The sequence below is a fragment of the Nelumbo nucifera genome, chromosome 3 (genome assembly GCF_055504915.1).
Source record: "Nelumbo nucifera cultivar China Antique chromosome 3, China Antique-T2T, whole genome shotgun sequence".
NCBI lineage: Eukaryota > Viridiplantae > Streptophyta > Magnoliopsida > Proteales > Nelumbonaceae > Nelumbo > Nelumbo nucifera.
Window position 1 is genome coordinate 104607311 of NC_142651.1, and position 15949 is coordinate 104623259.

Consider the following 15949-nt stretch of genomic DNA (forward strand, 5'->3'; position numbering starts at 1 on the left):
CATAACAGAAATTCACCGAATGTCTGTCCCTGCCACAATGGGTACACTTCCTTGTAGAGTTACTTTTTCCTTTACCACGGCCTCCCCCTGAGTCACGACCACCACCACGGCCAAAGACGGAACCACCACAACCTCCTTGGGAGGCATGTCCTCCCCCTCTAGTACCACGTCCACCTCCTCTGGCTATCACAAATGCTGATCTGTCAGACTGTGTGGTATTCTCTGTAGATCTCAAAGAAATCCTATGAAGCCGTGCAAAAACTTCCTCAAGTGTAGGAAGAGTAGAGCCTCCCAATATTTGGGCCCTAACTAGTTCATATTCTGATTTCAACCCCAGTAAGAACCTAGTGACATCTAGTTGTTCCCTCTGTTGTTGCTGAACCTTAACATCTGGAGTGAGGGGATGATAGACATTGAGTTCATTTCTGAGGTTCTTCATACTGGCATAGTACTCTTCTAGGGTTTTATTCCCTTACTGCAGATCGAAATACTCCTTATAGAGCTGATATACCCTTGTAGTATTATCCTGCCCAAAATAAAGCTTCTTGGCATGTTCCCATATGTCCTTAGCTGTATCTAAGAACATAAAGTTGGTACTTATTTTGGGTTCCATACTATTCCATAACCATGTCATGATTTGGGCATCTTCCTATTCCCAGTCATCAAACCCTGGAGAGTCAGCTGATGGTTTATTTTCCTTCACGTGTTTCACTTTCCTCTTTGCCTTGAGGAAAACTTCCACTAACTTGGCCCATGGCACATAATTCTCACCATTAAGTTTAATGGAGGTCATCTGTACACCCAAATAATCGGAGGGGATCATCACACTCGGTTTCTGATCACGAACCATCTCCCGTTGCTATCATTATGTCTCCCCCATTGCTATCTCTAATGCTGTACTCTCAGTCACCAACCAAATACTACAGCAGCCAAGGCAACACTACAACAATCTCTAAACTCAGGTGATAGGTTCACAACAAGTCACAATTAGTCACCACTGTGCACAAACTACCATCCAGATTAAGAACAAAAGGTAAACCAACATTCAGACAACACCAACAAGGCAGAAAATTGATGTAGGCAATTCAGCCATTCCTTCTAGCCAAAAAAAAAAACAACTTTTTTTCTTGCTCACACCACTACTGATTACACAGAGCCATAAATCACCACTACAGTAATTCAGCAATTTACTAACCACATACAAGCCCTCTTGAGGCTGCTCAATAAAGGGTGAGCATCAAAAGCATCACCACACAACCATCTCTATCCCACATGGTACAGGTCTGCCTGACCCTTTTTTTTTTTTTTAAAGGTCACTACCAGTCCAAAGACATCAACTACAACCACTACAGTAACCCTTACACCATTCAGTCACTGTAAACACAACCTGTTCTTGGGCCTTTTGCCAAGAACGAAGGCTACAAATAACCTAGTTCTTTAAGTTCTGATCAGTCCGAGCAGATTTTTGAGGGTTTTCCAACCCAGAAACACCAACAACACAAAAAAAAGGATAACCAACCTTGATGGAGAGCTTCAGTCGACCATCCACTTATTTCTGGAGTTATTCTCTTGAAAGACAATCAAGTTCTGAGCAGAGAAAGAGAGGCCGAAGTGTTCTCAGACCTAGGTCGAGTCTGTGTTCTCCATTTGCAGTCCAGAGAGAAGAAAAAGAAGTCACAAACAGAAAGGAGCAGTAGTCATGAGTAGAGATTTAAAAAGCAACGTCCTGCTCTGATACCATGTTATCTCAGTGGCTTCAGCAGTTCGAACCAGAGGAAGAAGAAGAAGAAGAAAAGGAACAGTCGAATCTGATAGCATAAACCCTATCAGTTGACCCTAATATGAATTAGCCTCTAATTAGTTGTACAAAGACTAAACTGCCCCCCACTTAAGTATGGGACAGGAAGTCTCTATTAAAACTGCCACATAAGCACATAACTTAACAGAAATAAAATGACTAATCTACCCTTATTCAGCTAGCTCTAACACCCAAGAACAAAGCAAAGGAAAAAAAAGGGAAATCTTTAATGAAATAGAAAATGGTGTGCATAGTTTCTCAAGAGCTAATGTGAACCTTGTTTCGTAGGGCTGCAAATGGTATCCTTTTGTCCAATTTGAATTCAACCCAATGAATGCGTTTAGAAATTAGAATTTGATCCATTTTCTTATGATTAATGGTTCAGACTTGAAGTAGAAAACAAGGAGAAGAATGAATGCCTGCTGATTTTGGAGAAAACCTTCTAACCCCTGTTCAGTGGAGACTTAAGTGTTATTAATCCCACAAGAAGGGCACCCAAGATAATGCATTACCAGTAAACTAAGTTTACCATTTTACCCCTGTTTAGTAAAATATTAGGACAGGTGTATCCTTCAACTAAGAAGAAATTACTAAACTCCCCTTCCACCTAAATATGTTGACTGAAAGCTAAATTACTGTAGCCGAAGTAGCAGAAAAGAGAAGAAGAAGAAGAAGAGATGCAGGAATGTCGAACACTCACCTCAGTCAACAGTACTATTATTTATATTATGGTGTAGTACAATGATACAGGAAGTTACTAGAATGCCCCTGATTAGTGATGGGACACCCAGACAACTTAAAACATTAAACAGGATTAGGCCCAGTAACAAAGGCCCAGTACAGGACAACTTAAACTTAAGTATAGGCTAATAAGAACTCTTATCAGCCGAATACTCATACATACAAAGACTTCAATCCAACACTCCCCCTCAAGCTAAGCATGGATATCAATCATGTTTAGCTTGCCAAGCATGTCCCTAAACTTTGCTGCTGCCAGCCCTTTAGTCAGTACATCCGCAATTTGCATCTCAGATGGAGTATAAGGCACACAGAGTTCACCCGAGACAATTCTTTCTCTAACAAAGTGCCGATCAATCTCAATATGTTTTGTCCTGTCATGCTGCACGGGATTGTTGGCAATGTTGATGGCAGCTTTATTGTCACAATACAGCCTGAGAGGACCTTCAGCCTTAATGCCAAGTTCATTAAGAAGAGTTCTGAGCCATAAGAGTTCAGCAACCCCGTGGGCCATAGCTCGATACTCTGCCTCTGCACTTGATCTAGCCACTACATTATGCTTCTTACTGCGCCATGTGACCAGGTTCCTCCCACAAATGTACAGTAACCCGAGGTTGACTTCTTGTCTCCAACAGACCCAGCCCAATCTGCATCAGTGTAGGCTTCAATTTCAATTCTATTGTTTTTCCTGAAGAGAATTCCCTTCCCTGGGCAAGTCTTCAAGTACCTGAGAATCCTTTCAACTGCTTTCATATGAGGAATCTTTGGAGAGTGCATAAATTGACTGACAACATGCACAGCATAAGCAATATCTGGCCGAGTGAGGGATAAGTATATCAGCTTCCCTACCAATTTTTGGTATCTCTCTTTATCATAGTAGTCCTCCCCTACTGATTCCTGCAGGCCATGGTTCTGTTCCATTGGAGTATCTGCTGGCCTACACCCCATCATGCCTGTTTCCTCTAGGAGGTCAAGAACATACTTCCGCTGACATATGTAGATTCCCTCTCTTGACCTGGCTAACTTCAATCCCAAGAAAATATCTCAAATGACCCAAGTCTTTTATCTCAAATTCAGAAGCTAGAAACTCCTTCAGTCTTTTTATCTCTTCCAAGTCATTCCCAGTAATTACCATATCATCCACATAAACAATGAGTGCAGTAAGTTTGCTATCCTGTCTCCTTATGAACAAGGTATGGTCTGCACCACTCTGAGTGTACCCCACTTTCTTCATGGCCCCACAGAGCCTCTCAAACCATGCACGGGGAGATTGCTTCAACCCATATAATGCTTTCCTCAATTTGCACACCTTTCTACTAAAGTCATAGCCTGGTGGAGGTTCCATAAATACCTCTTCATGAAGGTCACCATTTAAGAAGGCATTCTTCACATCCAGCTGATGAAGTTTCCATGAAAAATTTGCTGCTAGTGACAATAGAACCCGAATTGTGTTGAGCTTTGCTACCGGGGCAAAGGTTTCTTTGTAGTCAATCCCTTCTTTCTGAGTAAACCCCTTTGCCACAAGTCTGGCCTTGTACCTTTCAATGGACCCGTCCTCCCTGTGCTTTACAGTAAACACCCACTTGCACCCAACAGTGGTCTTCCCCTCTGGCAGATCCACTAATTCCCAAGTTCTTGCTTTCATTAGGGCTTTCATCTCTTCATTCATAGCTTCTTTCCACCTTGGATCAGACACAGCCTCTGAGTACCTAGAAGGAACACCCACAGAGGAAAGAGCAGACACAAAGGAGTGATAGGCAAGAGATAAATGTGAGTAAGAAACAAAATCAGCAATGGGGTGCCGGGTGGTGCAAGAGCGGATAGGCTTACGGAGAGCAATAGGAAGATCCAAATCAGAAGTATGAGAGTTGAAATTACCTTGGATTGTAGAGACAGATTGATCCGAGTCCAACTGGTTGCTGTCATGAGGTTGAGGACCCCTTTTCCTTCTGTTGTATGTAAGTATCTCTTTTTGTTGCCTACTGGAGCCTTCAAGAACATCTGCAGCATCAGGAGAGGTAACCGGCACAGTGGGAGCCTCACTGGGTTGACTCGGAATGTCACAACAAGGAGTAGGAGGAGAGGATGGAAGACCCGAGGTAGATAGGGGAACAAAAAAGGAGGGAGAATGAGAATCCTCTTCCATCCCACTAGTCTCCCCCTGAAGAGGATTCTGAGAAGACTGAAAATAGGGTTGAGACTCAAAGAACACCATATCTCTGGTGACATACTTTCTCTTGGAGACAGGGTCATAACACTTGTAACCCTTTTGTGTAGGAGAGTACCCCAAGAATATTCCCTTTGTAGCCTTAGGATCTAGCTTAGTCTTCTTTGGATCCTTCACATGTATGAAACATATACAGCCAAAGACCCGAGGAGGAAGGGGAAAGTCTGGAAGAGTGGGGCACAAAACAGAGAAAGGGGTTTTCATACCCAACACCTTAGATGGCATCCGGTTTATCAAATATGATGCAGAAAGTACAGCTTGAGACCAGTATTGCTTGGGGACTTTGTGTTGGAATAGTAAGGCTCGAGCTGTCTCCAATAGATGTCTATTCTTGCACTCAGCAACTCCATTCTGCTGAGGAGTATAAGCACAGGATGACTGATGTAGTATGCCAGCATCTTCCAGGAATAAGTTCAAGGATTTTTCAAAGTATTCAGCAACATTGTCTGACCTGAATTGCTTAATCTTCTTATTAAACTGTGTTTCAATCATCTTGCAAAATGCCATGGTTATCCGTGGTACTTCATCCCGTCCTTTTAACAGGTAGATCCATGTACAACGAGAGTAGTGGTCAATAAAACTGATAAAGTACCGGAAGCCATCAAAGGAAACAATGGGTGAAGGGCCCCAGACATCAGAATGAACCAAATCAAAAGGAGCACAAATTTCATTGCTGGAAATTGGATACACAGTTCTACATTGTTTTGACATTTGACATACTTCACAGGTTAGACTCTGACTTGGAATGCCCTTAAACAATTCGGGAAACAACATTTCTAATGAGGAGAAAGACACATGACCTAGCCTAGCATGCCAAAGATGCAGCTTAGCTATTGACTCCACACTTTCCGGATTACTAGCAGCAGATGCTTGTAAGGCTGAGCCGATGTCTGCATCAAGGTAGTAGAGGCCTCCATACTCATGACCGCACCCAATCGTTCTCCTTGTCAATCTGTCCTGGAAGACACAATGAGTAGGAAAAAAGGTTATACTACAGTTCAAATTTTTGGTAAGTTTTGAAACAGACAAGAGATTTGAGGTAAGACTGGGAACATGTAAAACTGATTTAAGAGAGAGGTCCTTGCTTAGGTCAACAATTCCCTTTCCAGAGATAGTGGAGAAAGACCCGTCAGCAACTCTCATCTTATCCTGACCAGACAACAAATGATATGAAGAGAATAGGGAAGACATATGTGTCATATGGTCAGTAGCACCGGAATCAATAACCCAAGAAGTAGAGTCAATAGAGCCAGTGGCACTGAAGGCAGAGGCTGTACCTGATCTAGCAAGAGATGTAGAAGCAAAAGAATTATTTCTTAGACGGGCTAATGCCCTACTAAGGATCTCAACCTCACTAGCAGAGAAGCCCAATGTACCAGTTCCAGAGGAATCAACAACCTGTCCCATAGGAGAAGAAGACACTGTTGGTGTATTTTGTGAGTTGTCATCATTGTTGCTGGTGACAAAATTCCCACTTGCCGCAGGCCTGTTATCTCTAGAAGAAACATCTCTGGGTATTGAAGACATCTTGACTGCAGCCGCTGTGTAGGTGACACTGATTGAGACTAGCCGAAGCAGTTCTGAAGGTTCTGAACCAGTTCTGGAGCAGATCTGATTAGCTGAAATGACCACAGCAGGTTCTGACAGCACTCGACACGGTTTCAGACTTGCCGAGACTGTCACAGTTCTGAAACAGTTCAGTTACAACAGCAAGCAAGGAGTTCTGGGCTGGTAACCGACCTGAAGCTAAGGGTTCTCAACTATTGTGCTATGCAGACTCCACTTGAACTTTGAGTACTGCAACTGTTAAGAGAGTGCCCTTCCTTGCGGCCAATACTAGGACTGCTGACATCAGTCCTCAACTAGGGTTCACAGTGCTGAACAATCTGGAGCTGGCAGCTCCCTAGGTAATCTCACAGCAGTGGTGAGGGGTTTCGGACTGATAACCACCCTGAACTTGGAGCTGTTTGCCACATTGCTATGATGGTAGAAGTGTTCACAGTGCTGGTAGAACACTAGATAGACTTCACTTGGGCTGAACCAAAAACTGCAACAGTTCGGGTACAGTAGTGAGTGAACAGTTCGAGGCCGCAACAGTAGCAAGTGAACAGTGGGCTCTGTAGAAGAAGCTAAGTCTGTGCGAGTCTTGCTGGAGCACCGAAGCTGTAACTGTAGAAGTAGCTAAGCCCCTTTCGGCTAGTGCTAGGACTGCTGAAATCAGTCCTCAACTAGGTCTGTCCTACACAGACCTCTCTTAGTAGCCAAATAGCTACTATTTGCTGGAAATAACCTAGTAGGACATCTACTTCTGGGTCTTACTTCCCTTGAGTCCCACAACCAAGAGAAACCCTAGGTTCGAACTTGCTTCACTCTTACACCCCTAGGTCTTCTCTACAGCAACCCAGAAAAGGGAGAGAGAAGATGAAAAGACAACAAGAGAAGAGAGTGTGTGCCGTCTGAAACCAGGAAGAAGCTAATGCTCTGATACCATGAAAGCTAAATTACTGTAGCCGAAGTAGCAGAAAAGAGAAGAAGAAGAAGAAGAGATGCAGGAATGTCGAACACTCACCTCAGTCAACAGTACTATTATTTATATTATGGTGTAGTACAATGATACAGGAAGTTACTAGAATGCCCCTGATTAGTGATGGGACACCCAGACAACTTAAAACATTAAACAGGATTAGGCCCAGTAACAAAGGCCCAGTACAGGACAACTTAAACTTAAGTATAGGCTAATAAGAACTCTTATCAGCCGAATACTCATACATACAAAGACTTCAATCCAACATTAACTATACACACTTTCTAATACCCCCTCCCCCCTCAAGCTGGAGCACATATGTCAAACAGCTCCAGCTTGTTACAATACAGTCCATCTTTCTCTCGCTCAAGCCTATGGTGAACATATCTGCAAGCTGATCATCTGACTTCACATAAAGTGTAGAAATCTCTCCACTTAGGACCTTTTCTTGTACAAATGACAATCCACTTCAATATGTTTGGTCCTCTCCTGAAATACTGGATTGGACAAAATATGAACAACTGCCTGGTTTTCACAGAATAACTCTATAGGTTCGGTTATAGGTGTTCCAATCTCACTTGGCAATTGCTTCAACCACACTACCTACGTACAATGAGCCATCACCCTAAACTTGACCACTGCATTGCTCCTATCTACTTCACTTCATTTCTTACTTTTCCGAGTCACTACATTGCCTCCCAAGAATGTTGTTGATCTTCTATCTAACAGTGATTCAGCCCAATCTGCATATTTATAGCCTTCCAGCTTTAGTTTCTCCCTTCCATATAATGTAGTCCATGTCCTAGGTCACTTTTCAAATACTTCAACACCCTCATAACTATGTCCCACTGAGGCATCCATGGGCTGCATAGATTGACTTTACATGATGACAGTAAATGTAATATCAGACTGTGTAATGGTAAAATAGTTTTATCTTCCCAACTGATCTTCTATGCCTTCCTGGGTGTTCAATCAACTCACCTTAATCACAGTTCAACTTAATGTTTGGGTATATAGGTGTCTCCACAAGTTTGTCTTCCAACAATCCTGTTTCTTCAAGATAATCAATTACATATTTTCTCCGACAGAGATTAATACCATTCTTGGAGTGAGGCTACCTCAATACCAGGAAATACTTCAACTGTCTAAGATCTTTAGTATGGAAATGCTTCTATAAGAAAGATTTGAGCTCCTTGTCTTCTTATGATGTAAGGACACTCCTGTCCCAATATTTTACAAAACAGTGGTAAAATTGTAAACTTAGTTTATTAGTAATGTAAAAATATCTCTGGCCATGTGTCTTGTGTTGACTATATATACTTTCTAACAATGCTTATATCTACATAAAACTAATATGTATCTATTAGTAAAGGTAGTTTGAATGCTGTACGTTTTCTAACAAGTCATAGGTTCAAGTCCCATAAAAGTTATTTTCAGACACTATATTCATAATATGTAATATGAAATTCACTTTTAGTTTATTTTATGAATAACATATTATATTCTGATTATTTTTAGTTTAGTTTCTTAAGTGTATTCAAAATCCAATTCCAATCCAGCTCCAAACTAAATCTTATGGATAATATTCTATTCAAATTTGAACATTAACGAGCCAAATTTGAATCTAGTTATATGATATCTGATTCAATTTGATTTGTTTGGAGATTTTTTTTTGCATGTTATTGATAGATAATATTCTTATTTCATGTAAACTTCTTTAACCATGTGAAATGTCACGTTCCCCATTTTGAGCTTCTAGATTCAATTATCCATAAGAAAGATAGATTACTTAAGATTGTTTTTCATAGAAATAGAGCAGGGCTGATAAAATAGATTTGTTCTTTTAAACATTTTGTGATCAATGTAGAAGGACAATTTCAGTGATCCAACTATAAAAGCCAGCATGTCTCTATGAAATAGAATGTTGGACAATTAAGAAAAAACACATGTAAAATGCAAGTGGCTTACGTGAGGATTCTGAGATCAATGTTCTAAAACCAGAATGAGCTGGATGATTGGACTGCAAAATGGGAAGTAGATTTTTAATGAGTTGGCCTAAGTGATAAACAGAGCTATTTGGAAAATTGAAGAGAACCATTCCAAACCATCTAATTATTTGGAATGCTGAATTAACCGTATACAATGCACAACCTCCTTTTATATATTTTCTCTTTTATTTTTTATAGATTTCCACTTTTGAGCTTCTTTACAAAATAAAAGAGGAAAGAAACTGAGGGGAAGGAAGGATATGGTATTTAAAGACAGAAACAGAGGTCAGAGAAAGAAAGGAAAGAATATTATGGTGAGCAAGAGGTGAGCTTGCTGTTTTAGCAATCTGATGATTTGCGTGCACACTCATATGTAGAGAGGGGTGGGAGGAGAGAATGGAAGGGAAGATACTGTTGTCACAGATCTTATGACATTGAGAGAGACACTGAAATTAGAACTATTGAAGTTTGAGGGTGTGATAAGTTTTAGATGTAAGAAATACCATGACATATATTGCTTATACTATGTACTGCATATTACTTAAGGGAGTTGGGACTCAATCCGGGTCTACTATCAATTCTCTTAGTTTGGCCCAATAATTCCATACAAGTAATATGCAGTACATAGGTGGTCTATAAGTATTGTAAATTTGAGTGACGTTAAGATGAAAGTACCATGATGTACATACAATGCTTATACACTGCTATGTGTTGCATATTCCTTAAATGAAATTGTTGAGCCAAACAATAGAACCAAAAGTAGAACTGGATCGGTTTCCTAAGATGCCTAGGTATGAATATGGACATGAGCACAGGCACAGATACCGGAAAATGACATGCAACCCTGGATATCCTGAGGTCCCAGAACAGATGGGGGATGTGTACCATTTAATATACTTGTGCCATGTTTTAGTAAGCTAGTAACCATTCTATCATATGCAGATTTTTTACGGTAATGATTTGTTGAAATATATGATTTTACGTACTTTAGAGAGATTAAGGAATGACACAAATGTCTATGCAGTTGTCAGTATCATATTTGCATATGTATTGTATCCAACATAGGTATACTAAGTACACTTGTCTGGATATCATATTTTGATGCAATGTACCGCCTTCATTGGTTTGATGTTTGGACCAGAGCTTGAAAAAATTTCTCTTTGGGAAAGTAAGACTAACTTATGTAGGTGACAATATGAAGTACAATCAATTAAAATGGTCTGAACATGTGTTTTGAAGATCGATGAGTGGAGAAAATAATCAGATGCAACTTGAAGGATCTGTAAGAGAAAGACAGGCCAAAAGGTGCATGAGTGGAAGTAGTGAGAAGGGAATAGAAGACCTCTGATTTCATTGGAAGATAACTGTGTAATGACTGGGTAAGTGTTGTGTGCTTGAACAATACACCAAAAGCCTTAAGACTGATGGAATGCGTCAAGCCAAGCAACTTTAACCATTTAGGGCCGTAACATACCACCATGCTTCTGCAGTTGACATCTCAGCATCTTCAGTCTAGGCAGCTCTCACTCTAGCGGTAGGTAGCCCTCTTCACGATGGCTCTTACTCTGGTGGTAGGTAGTCCTTTCCACAACAGCTCACACTCTAGCAGCAGGTAGCCCTTTCTCTTTGTCGGCTTTCACTCTGTTCCAAGTATCCCTTTCCATGATAGATTTCACTCTACTCCAGGTAGCCCTTTCCATGACAGCTTTCACTCTACTCTAGGTAACCCTTCTCCCAGGTAGCCCTCTGTGATTCGAACTTGAGACGTGGTGGAAAGCTCTGATACCAAATGTTGTGTGCTTGACCAATACACCAAAAGCCTTAAGACTGACGGAATGCGTCAAGCCAAACATTCAAACCATTTAGGGCTGTAACATAGCACCATGCTTTTGCAGCCAATATCTCGGTGGCTTGACTCTAAGCAGCTCTCACTCTAGTGGTACCCTTTTCATGATGGATCACACTTCAGCGGCAGGTAACCCTTTCCCTTTGGCGGCTTTCACTCTGCTCCAGGTAGCCCTTTCCGTGACGACTTTCACTCTACTCTAGGTAGCCCTTTCCATGACAACTTTCACTCTACTCTAGGTAGCCCTCTCTGTGATTTAAACTTGAGACATGGTGGCGGGCTTCGATGCCAAATGTTGTGTGCTTGACCAATACACCAAAAGCCTTAAGACTGATGGAACGTGTTAATCCAAACACTTTGACCATTTAAGACCGTAATAGTAAGATTTGTCAGCCATCCCTAAATGGTTTAAGACAAGTTGAGCTGATTTTGCAATTTAACAATTGAATATGCAAAAATAGATGCAAATGAGTTTGATAAAAAGGTAGAACGAACTAGACTGGTAATGTTTAATGGGGGCCTCAGAAAACAGAGGCTTAAGCTGTGCCTAGATTTTGGGCATGGAACTGGAAATTAAGTTTCACTGCTAACCTAATTCTACAGTTTGCAAACGATGCCTATCCCTATAAATTTTGCAATCCTTAAGGGAAAAAAAAAAACAATAGGGATGCAAACGGATCGTATTAGATTCGAATTAGGGTATATCCAAATCCAATCTGATAAACTGTAGGTCTGATCCAATCCAATTTGAAGATCCGATTGGATCTTACAAACACCAATTCGAATTTAAATCCAATAAGGATGTCAGATATCCTACTCTGATCCGATCCAATTTAATTTTTAAAAACTTTAATAAATTATTAAAAGGATAACAGTTTAAATAAAAAACAAAAAATACAAGTATTTTTTCAACTATTTTCATCATATATATACATGCTGTTTTTTTATAAAAAATAAAAAATATAAAAAATTTATAATAATGCAATATATATGTATGTTTGCATGTAATCGTATCAAATCCTTTTGTATTGGAACTATTATCCAATCCAATCTGAAAATCCGAAATGAGGATATCTGAATCCGACAAAATAGGATTGGATTGGATCATGATCTGATCCATTTGCACCCCTAAAAAACAAGGATTGAGGTCTTAAATCTGCTAGCTTCCGTATTCTACTCTGTCAGGAAATTGGAAACAATTGATGGAATCCAGAAACTTGCAGAATTGGCCCCCTGATTGCCGATTTCTTTTCAGATTATGTTTCCACCATGATCCCATAATGAAATTATTATCCAAAATTTCCCATGTTCATTGTAATATTTTCATTTCTCTGAGGGAAATCCATTGCTTGTATCAGTTATCGTTGTATCTTGACAACCCATAGTTGAAAAGAAACAGGGTTCGTGCAGCCAACCCCATATAATTGGGATAAAGGCTTGGATGATAATACTGATGATCTTGATGACCCATCATCTTATTCATTATCTAAAATCATGGGTATCCTTACAATGGCCTGGAGATAACATTAACAGTCCACTAATCATGGGTAGCCTAAAATCAGTGGTCAGTGCTAATCTGTTCTATATCAACTTGGCTTTCTTGGATTCTTTTTTAATCATTAGCACTCCAGATTTTATTGATTTGAATGGAAAAAAAAAAATGATACAACTATGTGCCAAGCACTCCAAGGCTAGATCTTACTAGTCCCCAAACAAGCTCCATCCTGGGGATTACATTTACACCCCCAAACAACTGATTCCTTGCTGTTCTCTGTTCACAAGACCAGCAGTGAAAGAATTTGGTGGCCTTGGAACCCATCTGTAGTCTATATTGCCTCCCTCCAAGGCACTAACTTGCTCTTCAATTTCTCTCAAGACATGTATTTACCTCCAAGGAGTGGGCCTTGGCACAATGGTTAGGTTGCTCCATTGCAACCTCAGGGTACAAATCTTGGAAACAGCCTCTCTGTATGTGCAGGGGTAAGGCTATGTACACCTGTCCCTCCCCAAGCCCTGCATTGGCAGGAGCCTCATACACTGAGCTGCCCTTTTATGTCTGTACCTCCAAGAGCCTGTCCTTGTTAGCCACCACACCAACAATTTGCTCTTCCTAGCTTTATTATCAAAAACCCTGTACTTCCTAGCTTTGGTTCCTTTCATAGTATATATCAGATCATACCAATACTTGGTGTTTTTAGGAACTAGTAACTCCACGAGCTTTAAAAATTCATATTTTCATTTTTTTTGGGTTCATGGGCTACACAACGTTCATATTTTCATGTGTACCCATTGACATGTAAAAGCGCTGCATTGAACATCCTGCTCCAGAACATTGCAATATGAAATTACATTCCAACTCCAATTCTCCATATCTTCACTATTTTGTTTGGCCATTTAGTGAATGTTTATATGCTATCTGTGACCTTTTAGTGTCCAATAAAACTCTTTAGACTCAAAAATATTTCATGTCTATGAAAATATTGTGGATGAAAAAAAAATTCCAGGCATCATATTTAAAACAGAAGTATGTATGTCATAAAGCTATAGCATTTGTTGTGTTTGTATATGCATCTACATTTATTTTCAAGAATTAATCCAATTGATGCATTTTCTTTCCTGTACAGCTAGTTTCAGCGTTTTCTAATGCACAAGGGCACGAATACTTTTATGCTTCTCTATATGCTGGGCTTTATTATGAATCCCAGGTTTGTTATCATCTTAATGATTTCTCTTCATCTATTTTTATTATATTGGGTCTAATTAAATGCACATTGTACACTTTACAATTTATATAGTCCATGAGAAAAGGGCAGCCCAGTGCATGAGGCTCCCACCAATGTGGGGTCTGGGGAGGGACAGATGTATGCAACCTTACCCCTGCACATACAGAGAGGCTGTTTCCAAGATTTGAGCCCTGGTCACCCAGGTCACAAATGGAGCAACCCAACCATTGCGCCAAGGCCCACCCTCTTATATAGTCTATAGAATAAGTTTTAAATGTTGGATGCCAACCTAATACAACCCTCCTTTGGCTTGGGACCAGCAGTGGAAGACAAGCTCTCACTGGTGGAGTTGAAGGGGCTAGAAGGGCTAGGGGCAGACCAAAAAGGACATGGATCATAGTAATAAGAAGTTAAGTGCTCATAATTTAACACTTGATATAGCATTAAACAGAACAGAATGGTAAAGCAGGACTCATGTAGTTGATCCCATATAATTGGGATAAGACTTAGATGATGATGATAATGATGATAATCTATAAGAATAATAATGTGACTTAAAAATTGTTTTTTGTTGTTATCTAGTCTTCAGATCCTTTTTCTTTTTTTTTTGGAATCTTGTGTGATAGGAGAATACCACTTAGGTTACAGGAAAATTTTATAAAAAGTTAATAAGGCCAGTAATGTTGTATGGAGTAGAGTATTGACTGTTGAGCAGTTAGGAAGCAATATGTCCAAAAAATGGTGTGGTAGAAATGCAAATGATGAGATGGATGAGTGGGAAACTAGAAAGGATAGGATAATTAGGATTGGAATGAACTTATTCTAAGGAAGCTATGGGTAGCCAATAGAGGTGATAAAATGAGGGGAAGTAGCCTAAGATGGTTTTAGCTCATGCAAAGAAGATACAGCAATAATAAGAACTGATCTGTTACAAGTTGAAGAGGCTAGAAGAGATAGGGGCAGACCAAAAGGGGCATAAGTTGAAGTAGTGAGAAATGATTTAAGAGCCCATAGTTTAACAACAGATATGGCACTAAAAAGAATGCAATGACGAAACAGCATTCGTGCAGCCAACCACATATACTTGGGACAAGGTTTAGATGATGATGATGATCAGAAATATCAATATTACTTGCTAGTTATATTGTATCAGTTTGAATATGTTTTGGGGTCAATTTAGTGCTACTGTTTTATGTGATTTTAGTGCGAGGAATAGGAATTCTAGATCAAGAATTATCAAAAAATTTTGTACTTGCCCATTTTGTGTATACAAGGACACTAATCATCTATGTTCTTTTTTTTCCCCTTTTTATGTCTCCTTTCTCAGTTATACTGGCCTTTGTTGAACGAGAAAAATATAAGGTGAAACTCTGATTCAAACCCTCAACCTCTTCCACCTTCTACACTCCACCTGGCAAATCTTAACCAGTGTTTTAGAAAAGTTTAACTGGATGCCTACCCTAGCCAGGTCACTGATAATCAAATGCCTTCCTGGGCCTAAAGATCACCCTACCTGCAATCAGTAGCAACCTGAACTTAATCAAAGAATTTGTTACTTTCTCTTCATTCACTAATTATCAAATCTGCGACCATGTGTAACCTTATCCTATCCATTCTTTTTTTTTCAGTAATAATCTCATCCATGGGTTTTATAATCATCATCGTCGTCATCATCATCATTATCATCATTATATGGGGTCATCTGCATGAAATCTGTTCCACCCTTCCGTTCTATTCAGTGTCATATCCATTGTTAAATTATAGGCCCTTAAATCATTTCTAACTATTTTTAGTCCATATCCTTTTTGGTCCACCCTTTCTAGCCCCTTAAACTTGTAGCAGCTCACTTCGATAAAAATAATATTTAATAGGTGACAATTATAAGATAATCATCTGATGATTGAGTTCCAGCATAGGAGCATATATTTAGAGATGATCATTGTGGTTATCTTACTACAGAGAAATGGATTTAATTAGAACTAGTGAATATTGACTTCTGATATTACAAAGCAATGTGTGTGTGTGTGTGAAGTTCTGATATTTTAATTATGATTATATTGACGCTTAGATTAATATTTATTGGTATGCCATAACCACTATTAGGG

The 15949-nt window shown here is 39.8% G+C and overlaps 1 protein-coding gene across 2 annotated transcripts in view; it reads left to right on the plus strand.

Moving 5' to 3' along the window:
- LOC104598885 (Tetratricopeptide repeat (TPR)-like superfamily protein) overlaps positions 1-15949 on the plus strand; it is a 34394-nt gene that overhangs the window by 17911 nt on the left and 534 nt on the right. The window contains exon 5 of one of the 2 annotated variants that reach the window (XM_088901708.1): positions 13750-13826. In XM_088901708.1, coding sequence (XP_088757834.1) covers positions 13750-13826 — 77 coding nt within the window. Of the gene's footprint in view, positions 1-13745; positions 13827-15949 lie in introns of both variants that reach the window. The other variant, XM_088901707.1, reaches the window with a different exon arrangement.